General features: G+C 38.1%; 1 protein-coding gene across 1 annotated transcript; it reads left to right on the top strand.

Moving 5' to 3' along the window:
* Window positions 1-94: 94 nt before the first annotated feature.
* On the top strand, window positions 95-1675 carry LOC149620989 (uncharacterized). The gene is made up of 5 exons (XM_089854665.1): window positions 95-114; window positions 222-226; window positions 419-589; window positions 1122-1132; window positions 1192-1675. The coding sequence occupies exons 1-5, from the start codon at window positions 95-97 to the stop codon at window positions 1645-1647; spliced, it is 663 nt and encodes a 220-aa protein (XP_089710791.1). The 3' UTR covers window positions 1648-1675.
* The last annotated feature ends 10042 nt before the right edge of the window (window positions 1676-11717 follow it).

Raw genomic sequence — 11717 nt, 5'->3', positions numbered from 1 at the left:
TCGCTAAGCTTAACTTTACCGTTGAATTCATGGTTGCGTTTTTTCACTTCTTAGTAGGTGTTATCATGCACCTACAGAGGTATAATGGCAGAACATGGCTGTTCATATTGTCACGTATATTTTATTATACGTTTATTATGGGGAAGTTTGCATTCTCTATTACTTGAGTGTCTAACGTGGGATCAAGTTTGAATGTTCCACGTTCTCAACGCATATATTAGATTTGGTAAGGTCAAACCTTTGGAAACCGCTATTTCGACTCGGACATCGATTATTGTTTCTGAACTTGTTTTGTTTGCCTTTGTGTCTTTTTAAGCCTAAGCATAACCTGTTATATCAATTGCCTTTGAACATTGAAATGTTTGTGACGCGACTTGTTTGATATCATATGAAGTTTTAAGTTATTTCCTTTCTGTAGGAAAATCCAAGAAAAAATGTTCAACTCGATACGAATATTCACCCGAAAATAAAAGGGATATTGAGCTTGACATTCGAAAGGATATCAAAGAAAAACGCTTCAAATGTGATCAGTGTGGCTACGCTAGTACGTGGAAGTCTCATTTGATCGAACATCAGCGCATTCACAGTGGTGAAAAACCCTTCAAATGTCAGGGTTGCCACAGTACCTGGAAATCCTGGAAAACCTGGAAAAGTCAGGGAATTTAAAAATGGGCCGAAAAGGTCAGGGAAAAGTCAGGGAATTTTAAAAGTTTCGGCAAAGTCAGGGAAAAGTCAGGGAATTTGATTTTAGTGGGTAAAATTTCTGGGAATGAAAGTTTCTCCTCATCCTCTCTTAACACAGAAAACTCTAGAGTAATCCTTAAAAATGTCTAGAATTGTTTTTGTAAAGTAAACGCCTTTAAAAAAGTCTCTTAGACTGTTATTTATAGTTAAAATGTTTCTTAATCATTTTGGTGCAACAAATACATTGGAAAACTTAATGTAGATCGAGGTTATTTAATTATAAGCACCACTTAAAACGTGCTGTAAACATTTACACTTTCGGCCTAAAAAGGTCAGGGAAAATCGCAGAAAAGGTCAGGGAAAACCTGGAAAAGTCAGGGAATTTGGTTCTGAAAATTCCGTGGCAACCCTGAATGTGATCGGTGTAATTATGCAAGTGCGTGGAACAGTGATTTGATCAGACATCAACGCATTCACAGTGGTGCAAAATTCTTCAAATGCGATCAGTGTGATTATAAATGCACGTGGAAGAGTAATTTGATCACTCATCAACGAAGCCATAGCTGTGAAAAACCCTTCAAATATGATCAGTGTGGCTATGCTAGTACGTGGAAGTCTCATTTGATCGAACATCAGCGCATTCACAGTGGTGAAAAACCCTTCAAATGTGATCAGTGTGACTATGCAAGTGCGTGGAAGAAGGATTTGAACAGACACCAACGCATTCACAGTGGTGAAAAATTCTTCAATCGCGATCAGTGTGATTATAAAGGCACGCGGAAGAGTAATTTGATCACTCATCAACGAAGCCATAGCGGTGAAAAACCCTTCAAATGTGATCAGTGTGGCTATGCAATTACGCGGAAGACTGATTTTATATCAGACATCAACGCATTCACAGTGGTGAAAAACCCTTCAACTGTGATCAGTGTGACTATGGCAGCACGTATAAGAATGATTTGATCAAACATCAACGCATTCATAGCGGTGAAAAACCCTTCAAATGTGATCAGTGCGACTATGGATTCACGCAGAAGAGTAATCACTTGGACTAATAAAATGGATTGTAGTTAAGCATACTCAGCAATTTAAAACTTGGAAAGAACCATTTCAAAGTGTGTTAATTGCGCAACGTGTTTAGTTATTTATAAATACTTCACGAACAATATTGAATATTTGACTATTATTAACAATATTTTATATTAAAAATGGAATATCATCTTCGCTATTAAAGAATAAAAATTTTACCATAATGATTGATTTATATGTTATTGCATTGAATCTTAATTTGCTTCTTTAATAATTTCATCTTTGTCATCTCTTCTGGTGCTAGTTGGTTTCAGCAGAAACAAGAGAGACTGCAAAATTGTCGCTAAGCTTAAAGGGGCTGTCCGACACCCTCTCCTTTTTACCCACCCGCTATGTTAGGCTCTATGAGGAAGATCGTCGTTTGTCCCAGTGTCCGCACATAACTTTATCCTTGACTTCATACTTGTGTTTTTTCACTACTTTTTAGGTGTTAACATGTACCTACAGAGGTTTAATGGCAGAATATGGCTGTTCATATTGTCACGTGTATTTTATTGTACGTTGATCATGCGAAAGTTTGCATTCAGTTCTACCCAAATTTCTAACGTGGGATATATATATATATATATATATATTTGAGAAAGTTGTTTGTTAGTTTTTTATGACACACGCAGTCCCGATTAGTTAATTTCCAAATTCGACCAAGCTGCGGGGTTGATATCACTGATACCAGGAATTAAAAAAATCTTCCACGTTCCCATGTTATCCCAACGCGTAAGGTCAAACCTTTGGAAACCTCTGTTTCGACTCGGACATCGATTATTGTTTCTGAACTTGTTTTGTTTGCCTTTGTTTTTTTTTAAGCCTAAGCATAACCTGTTATATCAATTGCCTTTGAAAATAGAAATGTTTGTGATGCGAGTTGTTTGATATCGTATGAAGTTTTAATTTATTTCCTTTCTGTAGGAAAATCTAAGAAAAAATGTTCAACTCGATACAAATGTTCACCTGAAAATGAAAGGGAGCTCGAACTTGACATTCGAAAGGATACCAAAGAAAAACGCTTCAAATGTGATCAGTGTGACTATGCTAGTACGCGAAAGGATGATTTGATCAGACATCAACGCATTCACAGTGGTGAAACACCCTTCAAGTGTGAACAGTGTGACTATGGTAGCAAGAACAAGAGTAATTTGATCAAACACAAACGCATTCACAGCGGCGAAAGACCCTTCAAATGTGACCAGTGTGATTATGCCTTCACGCAGAAGATTAATTTGATCACACATCAACTCATTCACAGTGGTGACAAACCCTTCAAATGTGATCAGTGTGACTATGCAAGTACGACGAAGAATGGTTTGATCAGACATCAACGCATTCACAGTGGTGACAAACCCTTCAAATGTGATCAGTGTGACTATGCAGGTGCGCGGAAGGATGATTTGACCAGACATCAATGCATTCACACTGGTGAAAAACCCTTTCAATGCGATCAGTGTGATTATTCTTACACACGGAATAGTGATTTGTTCAGACATCAACGCATTCACAGAGGTGAAAAACCCTTCAAATGTGATCTGTGTGACTATGCAAGTACGTGGAAGAATGCTTTGAAAAGACATCAACTCATTCACAGTGGTGAAAGTCAAATGTGATCATTGTGATTATGGCAGCGCACGGAAGAGCCATTTAATCCGACATCAACGTAGTAATCACTAGGAACATAAGTGGATCATGATTCACTTCTGCTAGGAATAATAAAATGGATTATAGTTAAAGATACTCAGCAAACTTGGAAAGAACATTTACTAAATGTGTTGTACTACAAAATGTTTTTACCTCTCCGAGTGACGTATTTCACGGAGAGGTTCTGTAACGATCGTTTGTGTCTGTCTGTGTGTGTGTCTGTCTGTGTGTGTGTCTGTTGTTACACCCACGTGACCGCGTTCGCAGTTTCCAAATCGGAGCAAACGTGTTCGCCATTTCCGAACTGATTTCACAGTCACGGAAATGGCTCCTCTACTTGAGTTCTCACACCACCATCTTCTGGTCTTTGTCCATCCCACACGGACACCAGTACTTGCTGGCTTCTAATCACCACCATCTCTTGGTCTTCGTCCATCCCACATGGACACCAGTCTGTACACACTGGCTTCTAATCACCATCATCTTCTGGTCTTCGTCCATTCCACTTGGACACCAGTCTGTACATACTGGCTTCTAAACACCACCATCTACTGGTCTTCCGTCTATTCCACATAGACAACAATCTGTCTCATTGGCTTCTAACTCCATCGTCATCGTTCAGTTTAAGACATTCGCGGCGATCAGCTAGGGTTACGAGAAACGTCTAGCCTCCCTAGGGTGGGTTGTCCACCAAAGGTTTTCGCAATTGCGGTTGTTCTTGCTTTTAACTGTAGTTCGACACCCTTATATACTACCTAATTAAGTAAGGCGAAGCAACCGGCGTATGCTTCATTTAAAACGCCAATATTAGTCAAGTCTCTCAAGAATGTTTAATTGTTCTTTATCAAAACGATGTAACGCTCAATAAGGCGAACAACTAACGAAGAAAATATTTAATATTAATTATATTTATTTTAATATTTAAGATAATCTTGTTTCTCAACTCAAAATTAATACGGAAAGAGTTAAAAAGCAGTCTATGTTTTTACCTCTCCGAGTGACGTATGTCACGGAGAGGTTCTGTAACGATCGTGTGTGTCTGTGTGTCTGTCTGTCTGTCTGTCTGTGTGTCTGTGTGTCTGTGTGTGTGTCTGTTGTTACACCCACGTGACCGCGTTCGCAGTTTCCAAATCGGAGCAAACGTGTTCGCCATTTCCGAACTGCTTTCACAGTCACGGAAATGGCTACTCTACTTGAGTTCTCACACCACCATCTTCTGGTCTTTGTCCATCCCACACGGACACCAGTCTATACTTACTGGCTTCTAATCACCACCATCTTAAGGCCTTCGTCCATCCCACATGGACACCAGTCTGTACATACTGGCTTCTAACCACCACCATCTTCTGGTCTTTGTTTTTGTCCATCCCACATGGACACCAGTCTGTACTTACTGGCTTCTAACACCACCATCTTCAGGTCATTGTCCATCCCACATGGACACCAGTCTGCACACCTGGCTTCTACACCACCTTCTTCTGGTCTTTGTTTTTGTCCATCCCACATGGACACCAGTCTGCACACCTGGCTTCTACACCACCATTTTCTGGTCTTTGTTTTTGTCCATCACACATGGACACCAGTCTGCACACCTGGCTTCTACTCCATCGTCATCGTTGGGTTTAAGACATTCGCGGCGATCAGCTAGGGTTACGAGAAACGTCTAGCCTCCCTAGGGTGGGTTGTCCACGATAGGTTTTCGCAATTGCGGTTGTTCTTGCTTTTAACTGTAGTTCGACACCCTTATATACTACCTATTTGATTAAGGCGAAGCAACCGGCGTATGCTTCATTTCAAACGCCAATATTAGTCAAGTCTCTCAAGAATGTTTAATTGTTCTTTTTTAAAACGATGTAACGTTCAATAAGGCGAATAACTAACGAAGAAAATATTAAATATTAATTATATTTATTTTAATATTTAAGATAATCTTGTTTCTCAATTCAAAATTAATACGGAAAGAGTTAAAAAGCAGTCTATGTTTTTGTCTGTGTGTGTCCGTCCGTTGTTACAGTAGTGCGCTGCGCTAGAAGTTCGTTTTGTTTTGATGTGTAAATGAATCCTACAGAACCATAATATTCCCTTTATCCTTAATATAAAGTGAATATGTGGAAATATTTTTCGTAATTATGATGTATTTAGTACTTTTGTAGCTTTAAAGCTCTATTTCATTTTGATATTCCAAAGATTTTTTTTAATATTATTATCTAAAATGAATGTTTATATAATACTTAAGCTATACTACATGTGTTTATAGCATAATCCTTTCTAAAGTGAATACAAGCACAACGCTACTATGTTGGTCAAATGAAATTTTATTTGTCAATAGGCCTAGTGAACCAAATAGTAAACGCTTGGGTTTGGTTTTCGTTTCTGTAAAGCAGAGACATTAACGGTTCAGAGTGAGCCGAAAGTTAAATACACTTTTAAATAATTAGGCTTAGATTATAAAATCATGGTGGAAATCTGGGCCGCGTTCAGCAGAGCCCAGCGCTATTAGCAGTGTCCTACATAACGGGATTTTGTTTTTGAATTTTGACGTCACGGTGCTAAGCGCTGAGCTAGCGCGGTCTTCAAAGAAAATAGTCGGCTCTTTGGATAACGTGACGTAAAACGCATAGTTCTCAGCTTGGCGAAAAAACCATGGAGGAATTAATACAAATAGCACTTTGGGACTATAGCTATTTAATTGGCGTGAAACCAGTTGATCACGCGAGAATTTTAAAAGATATGTTAGTTTCTAATTTTAATTATAAAAGTTGTTATCTATCTCTATAAATATGTTATCATACAATTTTTGTTAAGCCTTGGTACCTTGCACGCTTTAATGCGCTAGCGTCATTTATAAAACGCCGATGACCGGAGAAAAGCTATGACGACAGACCTCACCGGTAAACATTTCCAAAATCCGCTGTCTTTTTTGGTGAGCTCTGCTGAACGCAGCCCAGACCAGTGAAAGGTCTGATCGTAATCGGATAATAGCTTCGTGTTTTCATGCTTTTTATGGTACGCATTTACTTTCAGTGTGTGTAGCCACAAATAAGCTTTGGTGTTATGTAACGTTAACAGTCATGTTGACAAACTACGAAAATCGTTGAGATGAAACGAAAGGATAGTGTTTACAATGCAACCCTGTTGTGAATATGGCTTTGAACATAGAGGGCATACAGTTGAGGAGTAGAAAATTGGGCCTTTACAAACACGTAAAGGTAATATCCCTCCAAAGTTTTATCTCTTCATTTCCCGTTTTTCCCCCATCGGATGATTTTAATGTGTACAAGTATATCATTATTGGATGTAAAATGTCGTCTGATTTACAGTATATTTGCTGTGCTTTGTATACTGCTTTAATATTTCATAGATTTTAACTTAAGAAACATTTCCATATCTGGGTAAATAAGTTTGTAAGTAGTCGTCTTCTCGGAGAGGTAATATTTTGGTTTTCCCAACTTGTTGTCTGTGTGTGTCCGTCCATTGTTACACTAGTGCGTCGCGTTAGCAGTTTGCCTTGTGTTGATGTGTTAAGAAATCATACAGAACCTTAATATTCCCTTCTTCTATAATATAAAGTGAATATGTGGAAGTATTTTTCGTAATTATGATACATTTAGTACTTTTGTAGCTTTAAAGCTCTGTTTCATTTTGATATTCCAAAGATTTTTTTTAATATTGTTATTTGAAATGGCTGTTTATATATTACTTAAGCTATACTACAACTGTTTATAGAATAATCCTTGGTTTAGTGATTTCATGAAGAAAATTAAGACCTAGACTCCGGCGGGTATATCAAATATCATCCGTAATAGGCTTAGTGAAACAAAGAGTAAATAATTGAGGCCTGAGGTGAAGTCAGGCCCGTAGCCAGAAACGTTACGCAGAGGGGGCAGTATTTTTCTGTGAGGGGGCATGGCAAATGGAATTTTTTTTGTAGAATAACATAAATATCAAAATGTCAGACAATAAATATTTCCGCAGGTATTTCATTATTGACACTCATTTAACAATTGAAAATCAAACTTTTTTTAAAAAGTTTAAAAAAATAAATTGTTAATAAACAATTCTAAATCTAAATTTCAAGTCAGATTTCTTTCAAGTGACATAGCTCGTCGTTAAAGTGAAAATACGCGAGTAGGGCAAGAAAAGCTTGCCTCGCAACTTCGCAAGTCGCTGTTGAGGCGTCAAATGTAAGTCTGTACCCCGAGGGGTCGGTCATTCATTAATTCCCGTACGCTACCCGTGAAATCCAACTTAAGAAATCCGAAATCAATGCTGATTTTGAAATCAAATAAAAAATCAGCAACGAAATCACAAAATCATTAAAGAAATCAAAAAATCAGGAAAAAAACACAAAATCTACTAAGAAATCACGAAATCAACATAAAAATCACGAAATCAGAAGCGAAATCACAAAATCGGTAAAGAAATCGTGAAATCCATTACAAAATTCACGAAATCCAAAATCCAAAGAAATCACAAAATCCGACGAAATCAAGGGGAAATTCTCAAAATCCGAGGATATCACGTAACAAATCTCAAAATCCAACGACATCAATGGAAATATCGTAAAATCCGTCGAAATAACGAGAAAAATAGCAAAATCCGACGGAATCATGGGAAAAATCTCAAAATTCGATGAAATTCATTGCATTTTATCGAATTCTGAAATCAAACGGAATCCGAAGAAATCAAATTAGATTTCGAAATCCCGAACACTTTTTCCAAAACGCCCGACCCCTCGCTGTACCCCGACATAATATTTTGGTCCTGGATGACAAAACCAGCGATATATATCAAGGATAACGACAAAAGCTAAAAAAAATTCAAGTGTATCAGGAATATACACAGATAAAGATAATAAAGTCTAAAATATGTTGATATACATTCTAAATAGTTTTAATATTTGTGTACCAAAATAAAAAGTTAATTTGATAAGGGGGCATTGGAAAATTTTTAGGGGGCATTTAGGGGCAAACCGAAATCTTATTTGAGGGGGCAGGATATATTTTTGAGGGGGCATTGCCCCCTGGTGCCCCCCCGTGGCTACGGGCCTGGGTGAAGTAAACTTTGGGCTTTGATTTTCGTGTCTGAGATGAAGAGACATCAACGGTTCAGAGTGAGCCGAAAGTTAAATACACTCTTAAATAATCAGGTTAAGATTTTATAATAGAAGAAAAGATCATGCAGGCAGTTAGAAGAGTAAAAGGGCTAATGGTAAACGGGTAGTAGCTACAGACTTTTTTACCTCTCCGACTGACGTATGTGTGTGTGTCTTGTTACACCCACGTGACCGCGTTCGCAGTTTCCAAATCGGAGCCATTTCCGAACTGCATTCACAGTCACGGAAATGGCTCCTCTACTTGAGTTCTCACATCACCATCTTCTGGTCTTTGTCCATCCCACCATAGATAATAAACACAAGGATCGGAAGGTATGCCTTCCGTAGTGCATCTCTCTTTGCCGCGCTTGTGCGGGGGGGCCGCACACCAAACTTCTGCAGTTGACTTCCGCTTATGCGCAGACGAGGTCTGAATGCTCGTTTTTCGCGCCGCCCCGTGGCACCCGTGTGGCCCTTAATCTAAACCGAGGCTTAGGATGTTTTTCAATAATTATGGAAAATACTAAAGTATAAATTAACCTGACCTTTAAGGGCTATCCTTCTTTTGTTTCTAGTAAGTAGTTTATAGTCAGTTAAAGCCATAGTGCCAAGATATGCTCATATGATACTATAAGATGATAACCGATAGGCCTAAAAACTTTAAAGAATGCACGTGGGGAAATTTGTTTTTCCACACGTGCATTATTTATCCATGATTCTACGCTGTACGCATGCGCTGGTTTCCGGAAGTAGAACCTACCCAGTTTGTACAAAGCGCGGCAAGCTCTGCCCCGACCTTCTGATCCTGGTGTTTATTATCTATGATCCCACACGGACACCAGCCTGTACTTACTGGCTTCTAATCGCCACCATCTTCTGGTCTTTGTCCATCCCACTTGGACACCAGTCTGTACATACTGGCTTCTAAACACCACCATCTTTTGGTCTTCTGTCGGAGTAGAGGAGTTGAATTAGGATAAATAACATATGCAGTTTGTTGTGCCACTGTCTCAGTTAGAGAGGTAACGGTTGGTAAGTGCGAAACTATCGTAAGTGTGGTAGGTTGTGTTTCCCTATTTTGGGCACATCCGCGTTGTTGGTACACAGTTAGAAAGATGTTTTCAATCCGCGGCCTTCTTTGAAACTTCTACACCTCTGTTCATACTCCGTGGGTGTTTTCAATTTCTTTTCTTAAAGAATTAAGAAGTTGAAACTATATATTTTATAAGCGGCGTATTTAAATATTTTTTACCGTCGCGAAACACCACAATGATAAGGAAAAAGTTTTTTAAAACATAATCAGATGAATTTGAGTTTTAAAGGACTAAAATCCTGTGCATACCTAGGAGTAATGGAGTGAGTTTTTACCAATGTCCAGAGATGATAAACATAAGCGGAATTGTTTCAGATTTGAATAAAAATACTGTTTCCACTAATGGGTTTATACTCCTTGTTTGTGTAAGAGTAGTGTAGCTGTAGAGTGTAATCATGATAAAAGCTTAAATTAAACTGACATTTTTTAATACATGTGATTTATTATTAATAAGAATATTAAACATTTATTCTTTGTTAAAAATATTTTATGAGCTTTGATTCTAAGATTGCTTTAGAAAAATCCGAACTGTTGGGCAGGGTTAAAAAAGACATTATTAAGCAAATTGTAGAGATTAAAATTGATATTTATGTTTTGAATAAGACTAAAGCTTCCACTCTTGTGTTTACACTCCTTGTTTGTTTGATCTAAAACCATCTAGTTTTAGATAACAGTTCGAAAAAAAATCGCAAAAATGATATTTTTTAAATCTAATGAGATAACGCCCACCTAGTTGAAAATTGACCTTTTAAGTCCGCGGGAGCCATTCTTAATGAGAATTTCCATGCTAGTAGGTTGTCAATTAAACTACCGGTATATTATTGTTGTTGGAAGTTGGAGATTAAGTGAAATTAAGTGGTTGTAAAGAGCCAGCAGGTTTTTGCCGCTTCTTTTTGTGAGTATTTGACTTTTTGTATGTATAATGGAGGAAGATAATGTTGAGAGTAAGGAGGAAATGCGAAAGCGTAAAGCTAGGGAAAGGATGAGGGCAAAAAGGTCGGATCCAGAGTTTAAAAAGAGAGAAAATGAAAGGAGACGAGTTTTAGCAGCTCAGAAAAAAGCTAAGGGTGAAGGTAGCGGTGCTAGAACGTCCAGTCCTAATATGTTTGATAGTTCTATGGCGTCGCCAGTTGGCCACGGTAGTTCTGGTTCAGATCGCTCTTTTGTAAACCCAGAGCTGGTTACTGACGATGAACCTATGAATTTAGTTAGTAACAATGCTAATAGTTCGACAATGCTAACGAACGATGAACAATTACCTTGTACGTCTCATGGTAATGTGTATCCGTTAGAGAGAATGAGAATTTTGAGACAGAATGAAGAGTATAGAATGAAAGAGGCGCGATCAATGGCCAAAAAGCGGGAGAATGAGTCATATTGTGAAAGGGAACACCAAGTTGGTATACTGACCAAGAGAGTTAAAAGGCTGGATGAATGCTATAGATCAAGCGAAAGAGTTAAGAACCAGTTAAGTATGGCTAATAAACGACAAGATTTAGAGTACGTTGAAACTGAACGTGTTAGAAATCAGTTGGCTATGGCTAATAAACGCCAAGATTTAGAGTACGTTGAAACTGAACGTGTTAGAAATCAGTTGAGTAAGGCTAGTAAACGCCAAGATTTAGAGTACGTTGAAACTGAACGTGTTAGAAATCAGTTGAGTAAGGCAAGTAAACGCCAAGATTTAGAGTACGTTGAAACTGAACGTGTTAGAAATCAGTTGGCTATGGCTAGTAAACGTCAAGATTTAGAGTACGTTGAAACTGAACATGTTAGAAATCAGTTGGCTATGGCTAGTAAACGCCAAGATTTAGAGTACGTTGAAACTGAACGTGTTAGAAATCAGTTGAGTAAGGCTAGTAAACGCCAAGATTTAGAGTACGTTGAAACTGAGCGTGTTAAAAATCAGTTGAGTAAGGCTGCCAGGCGTGAAAATGTAAATGTTAGAAACCCAGAGCGTTCTAGAAATAGATTGTCTATGGCTGAAAGGAGGACAAATCCTTTGTTTATAGAGCAGACTTATTTTGAAAGTATTAAAGAAGGTCCAACGTGGCCATGTGAAGGGTGCTCAGGTCTTTTTTTTAAAGCATCGGGTAGCTTTGTTAAGTCTACAGTTCTTTTGTCTGT

Source organism: Phalangium opilio, unplaced genomic scaffold, assembly GCF_054372755.1.
Source record: "Phalangium opilio isolate 3A_F unplaced genomic scaffold, DU_Popi_V2 ptg000209l_1, whole genome shotgun sequence".
Taxonomy (NCBI): domain Eukaryota; kingdom Metazoa; phylum Arthropoda; class Arachnida; order Opiliones; family Phalangiidae; genus Phalangium; species Phalangium opilio.
Note: the sequence above shows the minus strand (reverse complement) of the source record. Positions and strands in the feature narration are given on the sequence as shown.